Source organism: Sebastes fasciatus, chromosome 13 (assembly GCF_043250625.1).
Source record: "Sebastes fasciatus isolate fSebFas1 chromosome 13, fSebFas1.pri, whole genome shotgun sequence".
NCBI classification, from domain to species: Eukaryota; Metazoa; Chordata; class Actinopteri; order Perciformes; family Sebastidae; genus Sebastes; species Sebastes fasciatus.
In genome coordinates this window covers 24,578,110-24,601,351 of record NC_133807.1, presented here as the reverse complement: position 1 = coordinate 24,601,351, position 23,242 = coordinate 24,578,110, and the positions used below count along the sequence as shown (strand labels likewise).

Sequence of the window (23,242 nt, the reverse complement as noted above, 5' to 3'; positions counted from 1 at the left end):
GATGGATAGAGCAACTTATGCTCTCCAACTTCACAAAATCCAATTAGACTGTCTGTGTACGTCTGTGAGATGATCTACAGTCTAGTCACTCGCCAGGCCTATCCGCCTGTCTAATATTCACTATAACCATGAACAAAACACTAAGCTCCTCTTTCTCCGCCTCGCAGTTCATTCTCACAGTGTGTTTAAAACTCTTCTCGCTTTCCAATTATTTAAAGAGAATCAACTCCTGGAAATTGAAAATCTATATAATGATAGGCTCGGCAGCGGTGGCTCGACACAAATAGTCCCATCTACCCGGGTGTGTTTTTTAATGCTGAAGAAGCAGGGTTTTCTGACAAGCAGAGTGCCTGTAGGCAGTCGGAGATAAACACTCACACACAGATGCTGGTGGTTGTTAAATTTAGTCCTCAGGCCATATGTTGCACCGCCTCAAATACTTTAGCAACACACTTGCAAGGAGAAACACACAGGGAGAAATCCCAGATTAAGTCATAAAGCATGAAATGCAATCAAACAAGTCAATAACCGACATAAACACCGAGGGTAACCACGAGTTCAGAGAGGCAGAAAAAGGTCAAGACCGGAAAATATACAAAATTGGTGATTTAAGTGCCACATCTGCCTAAAGCTGGGCATACACTGTACGATTTTAGACATGGTGTTGTGTAATTCCTACAAGTAGATCATTTGTGATGTAAAGCCAATGCTCACGATTTATGTGCTCACACTGTACGTGCAAAATAGAAAAAATCCCATCAGCCCATCGGCTCCTGAGGGCCGTTCTGGCTGTTGACAGTCATCAATAAAGATTTGTTAGAAAGCTCCGAGGCAGGTAATGTTTGTTTGCTAGCAGAGGTCTGTACGGGTCACAATGTTAACAAGGCAGAAAGGTGCTACCTTGATCATCTGTGCCATCCTGTCTGCTGAAACGTCTAAAAAAAAAAAAGAGGCGCTGGAGTATATGGAATTGCAGGTTGCTAGGATGACGTGGACAGTATGGCTTGTCCATCTTGCAAAGAGAATTGGATATAAGCTACGTTTTAATATATTGTTATTTTGATAGCTATGCTCTGATTACTGTAAAAAATGTAGACAAAAGGCACTGACGTTGGGGAATCGGCTCTTGGCTCTGCTTCAACTGTACGAGAGCCTGTGGACGGGCAACCAAGATTTCTGACATGTCAGAAATTCATCCGACTGTCCGGCGGCCGGTGGGTAGGAGTTAATCGGACCTCGGTACACTGCACGGCAAACGACCCCCGATGAAGCTGAAATTCGGTCCGACACTAAAATGAGTCGTGTGGCTCAAAATTCAGGCCAGAAACGGGCTCACATCGTACAGTGTATAACCCATCTTAACACATTGCAGTCACAAGTGAGGTGACAGGAAGAGAGAGGACACAAAGTAACCCCGAAGGTCTATTTCCTCCTTTCTCTTGGCCTTCTTGGACTGATCGAGGATAAAAATGTTGCATCTTTGACAAATGGGTTATGCTGTGTTTGCATTTACTTCAGAAACATTTCCCCCAGCGCCCCCAGCTCACCCAGCGCCCCAGGCCTCTAAACAGTAACTGTAGGGGATGGAGACGGAGACGGAGGAGAGCAACCACGAGAAGGGAGGAGTCGGTTAGTGCAGTGTATATCCTCAGCATGACCATTTAAAAACACTGGCACTCTGACCCCATGCAATGACTCAACATCACTTTTACTCACCCTGGCAGCCTTGAGCGTCTCTATTAATCTCCTCTTCGTGCTCTGCTGTATGTATCTGAGCAGAGGATGGAACAGTAAAATACAATAAATGGTGAATACAACAGCACAGGAAGGCAGGAATAATTCCTGCGTTCTTTTCTTTCTTTCTCATACTGTACACCACCCCTCCCTCGCTCCCCCGCAGCGACTCATTTCACCTCCTTGTGGTTTTTCCTGCTGGGAAAATGGAGGGGTGTGCACCATGCCACTGAGGGCAGCAGCAGGGGTGGAGAGAGTCAACCCTCTGCTGAACCGTACAGGGGCCGGAAGGCACAAGCCATCACACCGCCGGATCTGAAATCCTTTCTGAATGCCTTACATGAACTAATACCACTGTTCCAAGTGTTAAAAGCCACAATAAACTGGAGCCACAGGGTTCTACTGAGTTATAGCAGTAAAATAGCTACAATATAAATGACCTTTAAGAAACAAAAAAGGGGCATGGGATAGAAAAACCCAACAAAATTGAAATGAAAAATAAAAATGTGGCAATTGGTGCTTTGCACAAAGAAAACCATAAACAAACACATTTGATTCAGTTCAATCACGATTAACCCTAAAGCAACCGGAGCTCTCCAGTCCAGTTTGTCCCAGTGTGTGAGTGCAGCCCGGTTGCATTAAATGGCGTATGAATGACACGGTAATTCTCAAGGCATTTAGCATGTAATAAGAACACCATTCTTACTTTTGGCGTGTCAATTGTACGCCATGTTTTCTGTACTGACTGCAATGTAAACGCATATGCGCAAATATGCCAGCTCAGAGATAGTGACATAGAATAAAAAGTGAGAAAGACCGCTTATGGCGGGCGGAAGGGGAGGTGGATGGGTCCCAGAAATGAAGGACTTTAAACCAGGAGACCAGGGTTCGTGTCCTAAAGTGTTGTTGAGTTATTTTTTAAAGTTACGTTAGTGACGTATTTTAAGTGATGTTTGACATGTTTTTTCCGTACTCACGTTATGTTGTTTCCGTACGTATTTTACTTAGTTTACGTACTTATTTTAAGCCCAACCATGATGTTTTTCCTAAACTTAACTAAATGGTTTTGTTGCCTAAACCTAACTGTGGACTTAACCATAGTTTTGTTGCGTGGCGTAAAATTTATACACGAAAAGAGACGTACAAACGACACGTGAAAATGCTGAAATGCGTTCTCATGACATGCAGAATGTCCTTGTAATGTCGATGACACTTCGTCAGACCCCTCAGCGTCACTTTTAGGTCATAGTAAACACCTTCTTAATGTTGTGAATTAAACAAAAACACTTGCTTAGGTTCAGGCAATAAAACCACAGGAAAAAAGCGATATGGTAGGGCTTAACATCACTACTTGTGAAGTGAAACTTAAACTGAACTTTGTGAACACAGGACACGAACGAACAGCTACTTGTAACGTGAAAGTGAAATGTAACGCACGAGACATGAACAGCGGTCTCCTGGATGAAAGCTTTGTGCTTGTTGAACCCATCCAAACTCTAAAAATATTCACCACTGCTTTATGATAGAGGGTTTCATAATATTAGTTAATGTTAGATCTATGCGAGTAAAAGGCTCTGACTTTAAATATAGTCCAAGTAAGAACAGGCTTTACTTGTCTCCTTTGTCATACCATAATCCAATTATAAACAAGCCTACAACAGTGCATTAAAGCACCAGCTGTCACTTACTACACAAAGGATCTGCTCAGGTCACTTTGGTTGGAAATATGGCACATTCTGTTGGCTTTGTCTCTTTGAATTTCTTAAAAGGGAAATGGAGTGGGAGGGCTGAACACACTCTTCCCAGCAACAGTGTTTTTCATGTCTTGTCTTTGTGGTTTGGGGGGGGATTCACCACAGGTGACATGTTGTGCATTTACCTTTGAAAAACGTTGTTTTTTTGTAAGCTATTATTAAGGGGTGAGGATAGAACGGGCAGCAGAGGCTGTTAAAGAGTTTTCATTCCCAATTCAGGAGGATGGCTGGAAGCTACAAACACAGGCTGCCAGAGAAGTAGGGGGAATCACAGGCCCACACCATCCAATCACTGTGACACAGTTCACATGGACACACACAAATAAATAAACACACTCAGGCTGTGTGCGCACCCATTCACAATCTCACCTGGCCTGGAAAACACTTATTAGGATGCCTAACCATCATTTAATTATCTCTGTTAGCTAGCGACATTCATTATCTCCATTGTAATCGGCGAAAGAATAATCTTTATCGTTTCCCTAAACCCCAGAGTATCCCTCTATTTTGGCATAATTGGATGTGCGTCGGCGCTGAATTGATGGTATTAATGTAGATTTGACAGAGGCTGTCTCGATCTTTTTTACAATGCTCACAGTTATCACTCACCAGCGGGCTCATGAGCAGCCAGACATTATCAATGCTAAATGTCAGCTCTTTCTTCAGGTAGCTGTCAGTGGAGTGGAAACATTTAGTGGAGCAGAAAGCATCCGTCACTGGGAGCAACGCTTCTATCCATCTATCTATCCATCTATCTGTTCATCCAACCATCCATCCATCTATCTGTCCATCCATCCATCTTTCTATCCATCCATCCATCCATCCATCTGTCCATCTTTTTATCTGTACATCTTTCTATCTGTCCATCCATCCATCCATCCATCTATTCATTTTTCTATCTATCCATCCATCCATCCATCTTTCTATCTGTCCATCCATCCATCCATCTTTCTATCTGTCCATCCATCCATCCATTCATCCATCTTTCTATCTGTCCATCCATCCATCCATTCATCCATCTTTCTATCTGTCTATCCATCCATCCATCCATCTTTCTATCTGTCCATCCATCCATCCATCTTTCTATCTGTCCATCCATCCATCCGTCCATCTTTCTATCTGTACATCTTTCTATCCATCCATCTATCCATCTTTCTTTCTATCCACCCATATATCATCTATCCTTCCATCTATCCATCTTTCTTTCTACATCCATCAATCTTTCTTTCTTTCTATTTATCCATCTATCCTTCTTTGTTTCTATCCATATATCCATGCATCCACCCCTTTATCTATTCATATTTTTCTTTCTTTCTTTCTATCCATTCATCCGTCAATTTATCTATCCACCCTTCTTTCTTTCTATATATCCATCCATCTATCCAACTTTCTTTCTATCCCTATATTTATCTATCCATCCTTCTTTCTTTATTTATTTCTTTCTTTCCGTATAGCCATGTACCCATTTATCCATCTATCTAAGTTGCATGTCTTCCAATCACTGGAGCATGAATATTGTCAGTTCTCTCTCTCTCTCTCTCTCACTTGCACACACACACGCGGCCAAGCTTGGCTGCGTCAAAGAGTGCTACTTCTTAGAGGCTGGGCTTCTGGCACATAGACGTGCTGCTCCTAGCGTCGGCACCTTGCAAGCACAGCAGTCACCTTCCAACCTCTGCGACTCTCTCTCTCTCTCTCTCTCTCTCTCCATCTCTCTCTCTCTCTCTCTCTCTCTCTCAGTCGCAGTTATTCTGCAGGACGGAGGAGGAAGAAGAGGAGGAGGAGGAGGAGGACCGGCCGATTACGTTATCTGGAGGAGTTTTTTTTATTTCCACACTGGGAAATTGGGGAGGTTTTGCTTTCGCTACCCGCCGCAAAAAAAAAGAGTGTATGCTCCACGCGGCTGGTCGCCTGTACACCGAGCCACAGAGCCACAGCAGAGAGAGAGAGAGAGAGAGAGGGCTGTCGTGCGTCCTGGTGATGAGGTCGGTGGCGCACAGCCGACACAGCATTAAAGGAATCCCTCTGTGTCTGAAGAAACCGCCCCAGTAGAAAGGGACAGGAGAGGAGAGGAGAGGAGAGCTGTCGGCTGGGACGCTATCATTGCGACTAGGATGCATCTCTTCAGTGCCATGTTCCTGCTGGTGATGTTAGTTGGATTGCCCTGCTGCCAGGTAAGGACTCCAGCACCTCCGACGCTTTGCACGCTAGATGAAAAAGCATTGCTTAAAAGTTCCCAAAGCTGGATATGGACATGTGGATCATTTTTTTTTTCTTCAATATTATATTTATTGTTTTTTTTTACAAAAACAAACAATCACAAACGTCCCCAAAAATAACATTCTCGATACAAAAAAAACTTAATAAACCTAATATTAATATAAAATAAGCCAGTAATAGATACAGGGAAACACATATATACAAAAAAAGATATATAAGTAAAAAGAACAATGTGGATCATTTAAGTAAAGAAGCAATACTGTGATAAAAGATGTATCACAGTTACTGCAAAAGGAGAGAGCTCAGTGCAAAGACTGTATGCATGTTGCAGCATTAAATAGGGAAATTGGTGTCGTCTTTCAGTCTGCAACCATAGAAGCATATATAGAAACTTTACGCAACATATTATTATGTTATTATCATGAGCAGAGCTGCAGTTTGATGATAAATCCAACCTGAACTTGACTCACTTATTCCGGGAACTGAAGTCTCTCACACACTGACAGACATACATCTTGATGCAGTTTGTATAGTATGAGTGGAATAACACTAACATTACATTATTTGAAAAGGGGGAAAATATGGAGTATAGCTTGTTCCCTTTGACAGTATTGATTTCTCTGATGCCCCGGAGGTCGTTGTTTACCTTTACCTTTATCTCCCTCTATACATCACACACACACACACAGAGATACAGCTGATAAAGGACCGAGGAGCGATGGACGCCCAACACTGAGAGAGTGTGTGTGTGATTTGTGGCTGTGTGGATACGAGCTGTGCGTAATTAGCAGTGTAGACCAGAGAGGCGCCAACAAATGGTTGTAGATCCAGAAAGATGTGTGACGTGTGTCCGAGTGTGTGGCGTGCTGTGTGTGTAGTGCATATCAAACACAAACACACACACACACACACACACACACACACACACACACACACACACACACACACACACACACACACACACACACACACACACACACACACACACACACACACACACACACACACACACACACACACACACACACACACACACACACACACACACACACCGCGTCCCTTTGGTTGAAAATGACGAGGTCTGATGTGACAGTTGCGAATTGGAGTGAAGGACGGTAAATCATTTGACCCAGAAAAGCTTTCAGTCCAGGCAGGAGCAGTTGAACTTGCATGGATGGGGGTTCAGCTGGTCAGCATGCATACAGGCAGCATTGAGCACATATATAAGCCATGGCAGGTTAGAAAAGTGTAGTCTGCTACATGGCTGATTGCACAGTTTTGGGGAAATGTTCATAAGGTTATTTGCAAAATTCTGGGCTATGATATACCCAAGTCATGTATAGTACTGTATTTCGGTAATATGACAGGAAATACTGTGTTAAGAGAAGACAGATACCTGCTGAAAGTGTTGTTGGCGGCCTGTAAGAAGGCCATTACGAAGGGATGGTGTAAGGCAGAACCACCTACACAAGATGGATGAAGTGTGAATGAAATATATGATATGGAACGGTTAACCCGTAGGATAAGAACACGAGAGGAGCAATGTGGAGAGAAGTGGGAGAAATGGACAATGTTTCCATGTCAACGACAAGATGAGGGAATGAACCATTGAATAAGTCATAGCAATAAGAAAACTTTGTAGAGACAGGGCAATCTATATCCTTTCATGTTTTTTGTTTTGTTTTATTGTTCTATGTGTTGTCTGGAAAAGCAATACAAATAAAGTATCAAAAAAAAAGAAGCAATATGGCTGTTATTTAGGGATAGGGAGCATAAAAATAGCTGATGATCGTTCACACCTTTGGTTCCATGCAGCAGTATAGATTCAGGACCACGGACAGCTCCGTGTCGCGCCTCCTTCGGTTAAAAACAGCAGTCTGAGTCAATCCAGCAGCACAGACAGGCAGCAGCCTCCTCCTCCACATTGGCGGTGAGTGTCACCATTTGGCACCAAGGCCGCCATGCACACAGATCACACGGCCTTACAAAAACAACAACACTAGAAATAAAAAATGGTGCCAAACAAATGGAACAGCATGTATCCATGTACAATATAATCTATATTAAAGTGATATAAGAGATGGAAGTAACAGTGAGGGGGACCATAGTGTGGTCCCTCACCAGTAAAGGTTCTTTATTTGTCAATTTGTCAGTTCCAGCAAAGCAGTCATTGGCAATGAAAACCTTTTGGTCTCAGGTTCCTTCAACAATGCTCATAAAATATGTATATATATATGTAAGGGTAAATCACACACAAGTAAAAGTAAAATCAAAATGATAATCTATGGCATAAAATAGTGCAGTTAAAATAAATATAAACACAAGTAAATAGTAATGTGAATGTAAATTTGTAATTTAGTTAAAGACAGTGTTTCAGATGGAAACACTGAATGTAAACAGGATGTAGTATGTATATGCATGATGAGAAGTAATATATGTACACAGAGGTGTAGACAGGAATGTAGTATGTATAGAGAAATAAGTAGTATGTATAGAGAAAGAAGTAATATATATACATATATATATATATATATATTACACAGAGGTATAACATAGCATCTAAACCAAGGGTGCCCAAACTTTTTCCCTTGGAGGGTCAAAACAGGAACTCAATGTGCCAAAAGTAAACATCTATTGTATTGTATTGTTGGATGCAAAAATGGTACTAGGAACCCAAGTTCCCCCAATTGAATATTATTTTAACTTTTAGTTAAAGGAACAATATGTAGTACTGACAGCTAGCGTTTTAAAATGGGTACTACAGTCCAAATTCAAAACATTGGAGCCGTGGCCCGTCCGCTCCTCCGGTGTGACTGATAGCAGTTAGCATGTGTTAGCATCACAGCGTTAGACTCTGGCCAGCAGCAGTTATCGGAATCACTTCACCGGCTGTGTGTCTCAAATACTCGCTGCCTTGATAACCCAGCTGCACACGGACCACAGAGAGATGTCTGGTAGAATCTAATGTTATGTTATCTCTGTTGATCCAGTCGGTTTGTTTGCTTCCATGGCTGCAGAAGGATGTGTTTGCGGGCCAGTTTGTTTCATATGTGGCAACAGGGTGTTGAAACGGGCAGTGGACGGGATCACGCCGGCCAAAACCAAAACAGACGTTCTGGACCGGAATGGAGATTTCAACGGAGAACATACTGGCTGTAGCATTGTTGTCAGAGAAGCCAGTATATCAACTAAGCATGTTTCCTTAATGTCTGATGACATATGATAATTCTATGATTTATTACAGTAAATATATCACATATTGGTCCTTTAACACCTTAAACCCACCTGCTGAATACAATTGGGCTCATTTTCAGGCATACCAGATTTATGCATTTCCAAGACTGTTTAGAGACCCCAGTATGCAGAAATATTCAAATACACCAATTTTACAATAGGCAAAAAAAACACATTTATTCTGCATGCAAAAAACTGCATGTGATTATCATAAACTGGGCATGTCTGTTAAGGGGAGACTCGTGGGTACCCATACAAAACCATTTTCATTCACATATCTTGAGGTAGGGCTGCTCGATTATTGTAAAAATCCTAATCACCATTATTTTGGTCAATATTGAGATCACAATTATTTAATACGATTGCTCACTGACTTTGGAAACATCATGCATTTAGAAAGAAACACTTTAAAGCATACATTTTAAAGTTAAATGCAACAATCTGGTGCACTTTGAGAGCTAAACTAAGCGGCTAGATCTATGAAAAACTTTGTGTTCTTGTAAACGATTTAATCATAAGCACATTGGTTGTATGGAAATGAATGGCGATGACACGGCAACAAGAATTCACACCCACAAAGCATGGCAAAATGGATGGGCTCCGTGGTTCAAGACAGCAAAAGTGCATCGCTGTAAAGGGAAGGGGTGCGCTGGATTTATAACACAAGACAAAACGAGAGGGTCATTGCGAAACGGAATGCGTCGCAATAATAGTTTTATGTTGATTATCTTGTTTTCATAATCATTGGAAGCCAAAATTGCATGTAGAAATTTGATTAATTGAACAGCCGTATCTTGAGGTGAGAGGTTTGTGAAAATGGCCATGCAGGCTTTTCCTCGCCAAAATTTAGCCTAACTTCGAAGAGTTATTTAGCCTCCTTCCCAACAAGCTAACATGACCATACCTTCACTCTAACTCTAAAACAGAGTCTGCTACAGCCTCCGAAAAACAGTAAAGTCGGTCAGGATCGGTGGCCAAGGGCAGCCCTGATCTAAACAATGTAGTTACAGCTTATATATGCTTTGGAGTTTGGACTTTCCACACATTTAACTGTCTATGGTTACATCTGTCTGCCACGACGTTTGATATATTCATGAGGTCAAGATGTTCAAGATGTGGCCCATTGTTGCAGATTTATCAGACTGAGGAATATGCAGTAACATGTAGAAACAGTGAAGGCCATGCAGCATGTTGCAGCATACATGAAGTGTTTTATATGTCATCTCTACAGGGCAGGTTTACACTGCAGTTGACCTTTAAGAGAAATAGAAGCTATATAGAGTATGTTTCAGTCTACAGGATGTACGCAGATGAACAAGACTGTACACCTGTGTGCCAGCAGGTTCAAACTATAACGTGTACAGCACAGATGGTATTAGATGAAAACAAATTGATTTCATTTGGAGTGGTACTATGAAAGAAGGTGCAGGAGTTCCCGAGGCTCTAATTTAACAATCACACTGAACACATCCCATAGCTGCACGAGAATGACACCATGAAGACGTGTTCAAGTGCCTCTTTAACCTCCTTTAAATTAAATTACTGATAAAGTTTCCTGATGCGTAATTTAACCTCGACTGAAAACTAGTTTAAAATCTACTATCTAACACTTCAAGTAAAAAAAATTTCAATTTCACAAATGGTCTATCCTGACCTACACCCATCCACACAGCAGCACTAAGGACGTTCTTCAATAAATAAAGAGGAATAAATGTCAGTGTTAAACACTCGCGAATGTGACACGGAAAATGTAGCTGATGACTCGCTATCATATCTCAACCCCTTCTTCAGTGAGTTCATACTGTAATTGGCCTTGGGGGACAATTTGTTGTAAGTGTTTACATTAAATATTTAAAGGGTCTGAAAGAAAATATGACGCTACCAGTCTCTCTAAGATTGCACGGCGAACATAAAGAATTGATGAGTTCTTGCGTATCTACTGCAACGAGGGTAACACTCCCTACCAGCGGAGCTGAGATATCCACATATTTCTTATGTCATACGTCTCAGCACCACAGGCCAAATATGAAATATTTACAGGGCTTTAATTAGATGCATGTGTTTGTTAAGTAGCCATGAAGCCCAGGGGTCCTTAGTGTTAGTGATACAGATGGGCACCTGCTTGACCTTGGCACAGATGTCTTGTGTGCACAACAAGCCATGCATGACAGGACATACTGATATACGTGTGTGTGTGTGCATTTGGAAGTAATTCATTTACTATGCATCCCCTATAGTATACAGTATACTGCACCAGCCTAAGCAGCAGCACTGTAAATTCATTTTAAGTGACTTTTTCAAAATGTACTCAAGATTAGGGCGGCAACTAACAATTCTTTTCAATGTCAATTAATTTGTTGATTATTTTCTTGATTAATCGATTAGTTGTTTGGTCTATAAAGTGTCAGAAAATGGTTGAAAATGTTGATCAGTGTTTCCCAAAGCCCTAGATGACCTTCTTCAAATGATTTGTTTTGTCCACAACTCAAAGCTATTCGGTTTACCGTCGTAGGAGAGTAAAGAAACCAGAACATAATGACATTTAAGAAGCTGGAATCAGAGGATTTAAAAAAAAAATTCTTTAAAAAAATTACTCAAACCAATGAATCAATTATCAAAATAGTTGACAACTAATCAATTAATCAATTAATTATTGCAGCTCTACTCAAGATGTCAAAAATACAATGGACCATTTAATATTAGACCAAGGCAAAGACCAAAGAAAAAGAAGAAGAAGAAGAAGAAGCAGCTTTTAGTGTCTCGCTCAAGGACACTTCGACGTGCAGACTGTAGGAACCAGGGATCGAACCACCAACCTTGTGGTTAAAGGACGACCCGCTCTGCCCATTGAGCTACAGCCTCATATTATTATGCATTATTCCGCTAATGAAATTATAGCAGATAAATATATAGATAACATACATTTAGTGAATTGTTATTTATCATTAATATAATAAATCATATTCCCAACAACTTGGCAAAAAAATCTTCAAAATGAACCTTTTTAATGCCGCAACAAATTGGTCAAAACTTAAACAGGAATTAAAATTCCAGTATATAATATACTGTAGTATATAAACATAGAACTGAATTGAATAGATCGGCCCACATTGTCTCTGATATCCGATCCAGCTATTTGAGTCAGTATCTGCCAGATATCCGATCCGGTATCGCTGCATCCCTAATTAAATCATCCATCTTTGTTCACTACATCTTTGGCTTTCTTACCCTCAGTTGTGCATAAACTACGGGTTAGGAACTTCTTTTTAAAACACAAAAATGTGAAATTATCAGTTATCTTATCGGTATCGGCCATGAGAAGCAGGTTAGTTATTGTATTGGTTGAACAAAATCCATATCGTGCATCCCTAGAATGTAGCCTAGGATTTAATGTTGCATATTAGAATTATGTGAACGATGAGATGATGAGATATTAATGTTTATGTGTTAAACACAAACAAGTTCAGACCACAAGAAAATGCAGTGTGAAATATCCCTTTTATCACAAACTTTGAATTTTGTTGGCGACAGTTGCCCCAAAACTTCACGACTAAATATAACTTCTTTGTAAAAACAAAGACTTCTCAAATGGGTATGTATTTAGAAGAAATCCCAACAATGTGTGTGCCACTAATATTCCCGTCCAACCATGAAACTGATTTAAAAGAGCATGACAGAAAGGTGAGGAGGTAATATTGTTCAAGGGGACAAAAGATTTTTGTTCCGTTTTCTGTAGCTGCTCGATTTCTGCTTAAGTTGACGAGAATAAAGATTGTTTCATGTACTTGAAAGATTCACATTCAGGTTTGGAGGCAAAAAAGAAACGTTGTTGTCCCAGTGGAGCCGGGGAGCGCCAGAGGAATACAGTTATTGGTTTAAGATGTCTGGCCTCGAAGACTCCCAACACTAGCAGTAGTTGAGAGTGATGGAAATGAACACGTTCTTTGGTGTTTTTCCTCTTCAAACACCAAGTGCAGGGGGGGAGAAAACCTAATTGCTTGTCATTCTCAAACAGGGAGTCAGAACCCTGTGTAAGCAATTGGCTAGATTTTTCAGTAATTTACTTGATCCTTTCGCTCACCAGGGATCGCGATAAACAATCAGTTTGAACAGACTGCCATTTAGGACCTTGTTAAGTTGTGTTTCCTCGTTCTAGATTGGTGTGATGATTGCACCAGAAACTCGCCCAGCCGGGGTCGATTTATAGCTAAACAGCAACGGGCACTTGTAAATCACACTGTTTAAAACATCATTTGGCACAATTTTATTTACATTGAGCTAATTATGCGAGTGCTGTAATAGTGTCACTGAATTGAGATGGTTTTACTGAGTCAAATAAAACAGCAGCTATGATAACGCTATTTTGAGAAGACTCCGTATTATTAACAAACCTGACATATAGCAGGAACAGGAAAAGTGATGTAAAGATGACCTACTGCTAACGTTATCTACAGTATCTCTGCATGTGCGGACAACAAGGACAAGCCTCGGCTTAATCAGAGTCATGCAGGACAAACAGCTGGGTTGGATTATGTCCAAATAGAGACGGCTTTAAACCGTCCTCCGACCCGGCAGTGACCCTTTGGCCAAAAATCTCTTTTCCTGGTGCCAATCCAACGAGAGCAAAGCAGCACGATCACAATAGAAGCGCTCCCCCAGACATGACTATAATCAAGCCACTTGTGGTAAATGTCTGTCCTTGTGTCCATGCCAAAAGCCTATTACACAGCAGTCTCACCAAAACACTGAAGCTAGTCAAACCTTGTAAAAAATACTCTCCCCTCTGCCTTTATTGTCATCAGTGAGCCTACCTGTTAAATGCTTTTATGAAAAATGGAGGAACGCGACCGTGCAGTTGGATGACAGTCAAAGAGGAAAAAGAGATGCGAGTCTGCGTTTCCCAGGAGGAAGGACACGACTGTAGGTGGCGGGCTGGACAGAGTGTGCTCTGCCAAGCAGCAGCAGCCTAACCTCCACCGAGAGAATTAAACAAATGAAAAGCTGCAGGAGCAGGGGTGTAAATCTGCCGGTGAGAGGCAGAGACACACGCACTCCACTGTTAAAATCACCTTGCTATGCTACGACAGGTCCAGCGCTTGTCTGAACATTGCGTGACCACACAAGCCTTTCGGAAGGTCAAGCTGCAACACACAGATGCAACTTTAAATCTAATACAAGGACATTTTGCATGCAGTTCACGCAGCGTTCATTTTCTCATACAAACATAGACTGTATATAAAGATGGATGACATGACAGCTCCCTAAAAGTGAAGCCAAAATATCTCGATCGCCCCCTGGTGGCTGGCTGCAGTATAGGTTATAAATCCCGCCCCCTCCATGTAAGCGGATGGGACATGGGCCAAACTAAAAAGTCAAAGCACAAGTCAAATAAATGTTTCCCTATGATGGTTTTTGTCATTTTAGGTAGTTCTTATCATGCTGATGTATATTCAAGTGTTCATTTTTCTGATACGTTTGGTTTAAATTAAATTAGCCGGAGACCCGGGAATTGTACGAGAGAGAAAATGTAACTTTAACTTTCCATAACCGTCACCAGTCTGTCTAATAGAACATGTGTCAATTTGATCATAGATGTAGTTATAGAGATATTATAGTTAGTTGTTGTGACTTTCTAGCCAAACAGCTACCTTGGTGCTAACGTAGCAGCTAGGTGGCTCACGCTAGCTGAGGTGGCGCGGACCTCGCGGTAAAAACAGCTCAACTTTGGAGCGATATTTAGCCCCTTTCCCAGTAAGCTAGAATGACATGTTTGGTGACAACGGATTCATAGCAGTCTCAAGATTCATATGATACCACTGTATGTCCATTATCTTAAAAACTGAAACCTGCAACAGCCTTCAAATGACAGTAATGTTAATGCCAGTCAGATGATCCACCATCATATTCAGAGAGTTCAAAATAGGAAAAGTACACCAAGAATATAGCTATATTATAAGCAGGTTGAGAGGCTATATCAATCCTGTATGCACAAAAATAACAGTTTAAGAACCCAGCAGGGTTGTGTGTGAGCACACAAAACGTAGGGGGCACCAGCTAAAATCTTGCCTAAAGCACCAAATTGGTCAGAGCCGGATCAGTTCCAGACAGCCGATCACTACTGTGCAGACTCGGGGTCCAAATGACGTCAAAATCTCAAGATGGCAGCTCCGTATCCAGGATATTTTGGCTTAATTTTTGTACAGTGGGAGGAAGTGGAGACGCGTCGTCCATCTATATATGCAGTCTATGGTTTGAACAAGTACACTAGTATAGCTATAATATGAGCCACATGTCAATAATATGTAAGCTTAGTGTAATTTTTTCACTCTGTTAAATAAGAAAACCCACATAACCTAATTTCTGTGTTGCCCGTCGGTCACTAACAATCATGTCGAGTACTATGTGGGAGAGTAAAAGTGAGCGGGCCGGGTTGGATTAGCCACTATGCCTGCATCCACCTTCATGCACTCCCCATTAATATACAAAAGGTGCTGCTTCACAATCAGCCACAGATAATGAGGTTGCATTATGTTTGATTCAGTGCTGCTTGAAGAGATTGAATAGTATGTGCTTGTGTCATGACTGATTAGGGTATAGAGCTCGAAATCAGTGCACGATAATGACGCCACATTGTGTGAGTCAGAGTCTCACCACTGTAAAGAGATCCGTTTCATAAAAGAGATGCTGCTTATAAGAAAAGAGGAGCCGGAGCACAGAGAGCTGTTGAGTCTTTGTGCTGTCCGCGGTTCACTCCCTCATCTTAATGCTTGATGTGCTTTCATGTTGCCCGCTGCTTCATCATCAGGGATGCGTGTGTGTGTGTGTGTGTGTGTGTGTGTGTGTGTGTGTAGGGACAAATTATCAGCCCACACAGTGACATTGTGGGGACTCGTCTGCCATCTGAGAACATACATTTGGTCCTCGAAGGGTTAAACATGTATTTTTAAGTTAAGATAAGTGTGAAACGTGTGGTGTTTGCGGTTAAGAGCTAGAGCAATACTGTACATTTTCCTCACGAGTACAGTGTGTGTGTCCGTGTGGATAGAAGACGGGGTGGTTATTATGCGTGTGTTTTAATGGACAGGGATGTTTGTGTGCCTGTGTGACTGCTTTGCTTTTTGATGATGCTGTACCTGTTTCTGGGTCAGTTTTATAAATGTGGTCTGCAGATGACTCACACAGGGGTGAAATTAGCGTGTGATGATGGTGGCAGTGAGCTTTTTTTTTTGCGGTGCGGCCCTGGGTGGAATGGGTGACTGATTTTACTACTGCAGTGCATCGGATGAGGCACGGAGGCAGGCGGCGGTCTGCGTGGTAATTGGTCAACAGATGGAAGGCCGGGTAGAGAAGCGTGTGAGGTCAGCGGCCTGACTCTCAGACTGACGCTGTGTCCCCGTCATGATTGGGCCCCTGAGGTGGAGAGGGTGTGACATGTCAGCATGGCCTCACCTTTCCAGCTGGAGTGGCCTTTTCCGTGTGGGTACATGTGTAAACACGCATGACCTTCCTGACCTGAAACTATAGGGCCGCTCGAATATGGCAAAAATCATTATCGAAATTATTTTGGTCAATATTGAGATCAGGATTATTTTACACGACTATTCAATGACGCTTACATGCACACTCATCCACTATCACTCAGAATATGGGTCATGTAAAGAGCATATTCTGTTTGGTGATTTTGAATTAGGCTTTATTCCGAATGGAGCATTTTCCAGTTAAGACATGTGGGATATGCCGATATTTTTCGGGTTTTAGGAGCATTCTTTGGACATGTATACAGCTCATTCGGAATATGCGCCTCAATTGGGGTTTTCACAGCAGTAGACACACGGCTACTTGCCTGTTTGCGGCCATCTCTGTGCGTTGTACACAAACCAACTAGCCGACCGTTTGCAGAGATGCATGCCCAAACACACCTGAGAAACATCACCTTCATCCCGGAACTTTCCAAGCTGTCCTACAGCTGGTCGCCGTGCACCACCATGGAGGAAATAAGCCCCGCCGAGCAGGGCAAAATTGCACCGTTAAAGGAAAGGGGTGCGCTAGATTTATAACCCACGCCAAAATGCGAGCGTCATTGAGAAACAAAATGCGGCACAATAAACGTTTTATATCGATTAATCTTGTTTTCATAATCTTTGGAAGTAAAAATCGCAATTGAAATTCAATTAATTGCACAGCCCTACCCGAAACAAACAAAACTGTGGACATTTTTAACCCTTTCAGATCACCCCCCGGTCATATCGTGCACCTATTTAACAATATATGCAAAGAAAAATGACAAAAAGTAAATTTCTTCGTATTTTTATATCAAAATCAAATAATCTTTTCTTCCTGTAAAACAAAATATGATGTGTGTTTATGTAAGCTAGTTCCAACTAGAGGTGGGCCAAAATCCTCTATCACAGTATATGTAATATACAACAATGCAGTAATTGTTCTGTAAATTCAGCTAAGAAATGGTTTAAAATCCATACTGTATTTCACCACATTTTATTATTTTCTTGTTTTATTTGGAATTTCTATACAAACAATATCAACTGCCACACATGAGACAACACTTGAGTTACAAACAAAAGACTCAAACAAAAGACTTGGACGTGTTCAGGGTTTTAAGTTGCTAATAAATACCAGCCTGACTTCAGCCAGTGATATAAAAATCTAAACAATTTGTATTCAAGGCTATACCAAAAGAAAAGAAAAAGACTTGACTTTTTCCTGCAGCATTTTGTTCAGCTTTTATTTAAAAAACAGATGACAATACACTGTCAAAATAAACTACAGTGTGCAAATGTCTGGTCATCACGTAACCAGAGTTCTTCCTCAGAGTTGGGAGGCCTCCAGCTGCTCTGTATTTACAACTTCACTTTGCGAGGCAGCGAGATTGCGATATCGCAAGATCACAAAATCACGTGAAAATTGCTACCGCGGTGGAAACGGTATTGCCAGATCTCTACAGGTGAACACATTTCTAATGTTGCATGGTATGTACCGTCAAATTTCCCAACCCTAGTGCCAACCAATAATATCATAACATCCATCCATCAATCTGAACTTTTATCGGGGAGGTATCGCACTATATTCTAAGCCCGCCAACTTTTAAGCGGTCCAACGAAATGTGAAGTTGTGACTGTAATGTAACTGTACACCGCTCAAATATCCTGTTCCACTGTGAGATACATCACAGTACAGAAGCTAAAGATGCTCTTACTTCCATTTCACTGGTACTTTAACTCCATACAGTATCTAACTATAAAGCAAGGAATCTCTGTATGCCGTTCTGTATTTCCTTCGCATATCTCGAGAACCGCTCATTTGATCGACTTCACACTTGGCAGGTGTATTGCTGGGGACCCAATAGAGTACACTGTCGAATGTGGTGCAATTTGACTAGATGGTGACGCTATAAAAATTAACTTTGCATTTCGGCCTACAACTTATGAACCTCGACTTAAGTAGCACAGCATGGAAGTGAAAACAATGTTCTGTTTATTTAAATGTGAAAGTGCCATAAAAATATTGTATATTGTCTGTAAAATCAATAAATAATTGTGATAAATAATAGTGATCTCAATATTGATCAAAATAATTGTGATTATCATTTTGGCCATAATCGTGCAGCCCAAGTCCAAATCAGATTTTTTGCTACTACTCCTACACATTTTGAGCAATTGTCTAAAATTTGGTACAAACTTCTCTGGACCAAGCCAGGAAATGTTACTGTTTTGGATTTTTGGTGTTCCATACAGTTTTGCTACAGCTGGCCCTCAAAGTTAGCTCAAATGCTGTGGGAAAGGCTTATATTACAAAAATTATCATGTCTCCTAAAAGTTTTGTGCTATTGCGACCACATTTGGTTATTGCAATAGCATTTGGTGGACTCTGAGTGACCATGGCAAATTTGCTGTAGTAGTTATAAAGGGAGGAATCTCTGTCTGTCTGTCTGTCTGTCTGCATATGTATGTATGACACCCCTTCGCATATCTCGAGAACTGTTCATCCAATTAACTTCTCACTTGGTGGGTGCAAGCAGCCATACTGCAGTTCTCAACAACGCTGCAAGCAGAACGTCCGGAGGCCAAGCAATCGGCCTGTTCTGGATGGGCACTGAACTGGTATTAAAAAAAGGAGAAAACTGCAGGCTATAATATAATGTATAAGACACTTGTGGTGGAAAGATTCTACACTTACAGGCCTATGTTAACCACTGTAAAGATACATATATAACCTCTGTACAATATGCTGACATAGAAGGGTTAACGTCAAAACATTCTGGCATTGCATTATTGACCTGATCGACTAGATAGTGCAGGAACAGCCAGTGGGAAACGGGACTTTTATCCTGTTATTGCAATGAGATATCTTGTTTTATATTTGTATTAGACTAGAACAGGCCAGACTTACGGGAAACTGTTAGAGGGGGGTTCATCATTACACGGAATAAGGTAGCCAACATGGAGGGTCATTATGGTTTTTGATATAGCAATGTACCCAGAAATACGAACCAGTGTGTCCAACCTCTGCAGAGACGCAAACTCAGATCTTTTATGCAAATAAAAGGTCTTTTGCATCTTCACCAGTCTTATTTTTCACCTACACACTCCCCACTGATTGACACTCCTACAGACAAAACCAGATCCCTTACATGATTCAGATTTTTTTTAAGATTTGAAATCATACATGGGAATTTGAGTATTTTGCAGATATTACAGAGGACCGGGGACACTCTCGCTTCAAAACGGGATTGTCAAAGTCGGATAGTAAAGTCTGGTAACCTTGATATTTAGTCTGTGCTTTAAATGACCACTTACTCATCCAGAGCCACAGACTGACCACTCCTCATGCTCCGGGGTTGTGTGGGCTCTAAATGACCTCTGTTGCTGTTTTCTGTCTTGTTGAAAACCCAGCGGCCTGCTGAACTAAAATGACCATTAACGATCCCATGGACTGAGCTGGCTGACTCCAGGGCGGCTCATAATCATCATTAGAAAAGGTCTTTAAGGTCTTTTGGGACTGAGCACTGAATACAGTTGTTAAGCGCGTTCTCATTTATACAGACATGGTTAACCTGGCAGCTAACCAGCAGCCATCTGTACACTCAGGGACTGATTACTTTTTATAAATGCGGGAGGAAAGAAAAGGATTTACATGTGTCCCCCTTTGACCCCTAATTCTTTCTTCCAGACAATTTCACAATGACTGATGAATGATGTCTCAAAATACCCTGTGTGCTCATATAATATATAGGATGTTATTTGTATGCCTGCTGTCAACGGTGTATGGAGGGATCAGCTTGACTGGTGGGGTGAATATCATCCCTATATCGCATTCTCTCCCCCCCACTTTCTCTCTTTCCTTTTTGTGTGAGTGTGCTGGAGGGTGCAGGACTCCCAGAGGTTTATGTCAGTGACTCTAAGCAAGAGTGACATTTCTCTGACAACACCCAGAACAGGCACACGCATGCACGCGCACACGCCGTCTCTCTATTCACACACACACACGGTTGTCTCCGTCTACCCTTTGCTCTCTAGTTCACAAACATGTCAGCGACGGGATCCACAGCAGACAAAGAGCCAAACAACGCATTGAATCGATACCACCAAACATGGCTGAGGCTGTTGATCCTGTCGCAGGTTATGGTATGAGTGACAGATGCCAATTAGAGCGCAGATCATCTGGTCAACGCTGGACACCGCTAATAAGGGCAACAACACACGTCACCCTAGTAACTGCCACCATGGGACTCGCCCAATGATTTTTTTTTTGCGTCCATCTGCTCTTTTTTTGCATTGCAGCATAGGCACCTCCTGACCAGTTTTCTGTACGACCTTGCTTTCCCCCTGCTCGATGAATCTTTTATGAGCCTGGCAATGTGGGTTTCTGTGTAGAAGATTGGAATATAAATATGGCTGTTGCGCCTAGAGCTCCTCTCTTCCCGCTCCGATACAAAAGCTTTCATAAGACTGAGCAGATTGGGCAAGCTGCTACTTGAACGGTGCTCTTCTTCACATCTCTTCGCTTTTATCACGAGACACACACATCCCGTATCAGAGAGCGTTATGCATTCTCAAACACCAGACACAGAATCCTGCCTCCACCTGCTCGATCACATGGCTGGACGGCATACAGTACTCTCGGGAAATCTTGTTTTCCTTTAAGAAAGGTTTGGTTTTTATGTCGAATTCATTTAGCATCAGCACAGTTTTCTCTTCAGGTTAAAGCGGCAGTAGGTAGAATAGTTTTGGCATTGTTGGGCAAAAATCCCATAATAACCTTTCAGCATTTTGTAATTCAAGTACTCTGAGAGAAAACTAGACTTCTGCACCTCCTCGTGGCTCTGTATTCAGGCTTTAAAAAATCTAGCCGATGACGGGAGACTGTGGTTCATTCAACGGAGGCAGCTGTCAATCACTCGCAAACGGTCAAACTAGGCAGCGCTGATCAAATATGAATCAATATTCTGTTACTGTAATGCCTATTTCTCACCTCAAATGTTTTCACAAACATCTTGTAGTGTACGGTTTAGCTGTAAAATGAGAATGTTTGATTTGGCTGGTGGGCGGTGCTTGGTATTTCCTCAACTGATCTCAACATGGCGGCCGGGTCACAAACTTTCTAATTTTACAGCTAAACCATACACTACAATACAGCAGCGTAACATAATTGTGATTGGACCCAGTGCAAATGTTTGTTTTTAGCCCTCGCCCCAAACACAAGAGCAAGCTCATGCGCGCACAAGCACGTACACACACAACCACTCCAGACAATTGCTATGCCACCATGGAGAGGCTCACCATGCAACTCCCATACTGCAAACCAGCCTTAGATCAGCACCGCGGACAGCAACCGGAGTGGCAAATTTATCGACGCTAAATTAACAGCCTGCCCTCGACTCAGTCACCCGTTGTTCTCACAGACACAAATTACAGTAGGTGCGCATTTTCCAACATATGAGATTTAAAACAGAACAAGCGAAGGAAGATAAGTGGTTATGTCTCCACGCTGATCTCGAGCATATAGCTGATAGGTAGCCTACGTGGTTTGTTTACATGACGTAACAGAAGTGCATATAACGGATTCAGAGTGGACAGTGTAGGAAGGTGATTTTTGAGCCCCTGTCAGCTTCTTGGCCCCAGTTGCATCGTTTATATTTACGCAACTGCTACAATATGTTTCTGAACACATTTTATGTGAGAAATAGGCATTACAGTAACAGAATATTGATTCATATTTGATCAGTGCTGCCTAGTTTGACCGTTTGATCGGAGTTTGCGAGTGATTGACAGCTGCTCAGAGATGCCTCCAGCCTCCAGCTCAACTCTGATTGGTTGCTTTCCTCCGGTCTGTGAAATCTTGCACATCCCATTAGGAGGCACATGATTTTTTTTTCAGATTACCTGTCTCATGCACTACTGTCAGGATATAGTGACCATTTTATAAGAATATTTTTTTTTAAATCCTATTTGCTCCAACCTGCCTACCACAGCTTTAGTTACAGATTGCTGACATTGATGTTATGTAAAGCTGTAGCAGCAATTGACATTGAATGAAAGGTGATAAAAATGTAAATCTCGGTTGAACTCCTCAGACTGTACTACGCCTCTTTTATCCGTTTTTGTCTCCCTCTCCTCCCATTTCACATGCTACTTTTATTCCGGAGTATTCTCTCCTCGCAGCCATGTGCGAGGTGTGACAGCACTGCCTCCCATGTTGAAAGCTAACTCAATTGTAGGGGTTTCATTTTGGGGGGAATGAAGGATGAGTGCTGTGCGCCGCGGCAGAAGCGGATGGCAAGAGGAACCATTTAATCGATGTGTTTTCCACGTGGCACTGTCACAGCCACTCAGTAGGGCCATTGATGAGGGGAGGCTCTCTCTCTGACTGCGCCAAGGCTTAAAGGCTCCAGTCAGGGAGGCGTGGGAGCCCGGCAGCCACCAGACGCCGCTGCATATCAAGCAGGCTGGCAGAGCTGCTCTCTCTGCAGCCCCACGGTGAGCAAGGTAGAGAGGCCCTTTGATAGAGACACTACATGTAGGAGAGAGGAGATAACAAGATGCTCCAGTGGAAGGAACACCAGCTTACATTACATTATGCCGCCTGATTCTAAACCCCTGGGATTCCTCCAAGTCTACAAAACACACACAGATACAGCAGCAGTGTGTAATACGCCACATCTGGAAGTAGGAAGCACAAGTAGGGGACTCAGTATCATATTGAAGGAAAAGAAAAATGGAGTAGCGTTGATGACATTTACCGAAAGAGATTTGATCCAGCTTTGATGGGTTGCACTAAATTGG

The 23,242-nt window shown here is 42.0% G+C and overlaps 2 protein-coding genes across 3 annotated transcripts in view; one reads left to right on the top strand and one right to left on the bottom strand.

Moving 5' to 3' along the window:
- Positions 1-23,242, bottom strand: part of rdh8a (retinol dehydrogenase 8a) — a 180,740-nt gene that overhangs the window by 112,543 nt on the left and 44,955 nt on the right. The window lies entirely within an intron of this gene.
- Positions 5,225-23,242, top strand: part of olfm2a (olfactomedin 2a) — a 74,864-nt gene continuing 56,846 nt past the window's right edge. Inside the window, exon 1 of the mRNA XM_074656365.1 lies at positions 5,225-5,662. Coding sequence (XP_074512466.1) covers positions 5,603-5,662 — 60 coding nt within the window. The 5' untranslated portion in view covers positions 5,225-5,602. The remainder of the gene's footprint in view (positions 5,663-23,242) is intronic.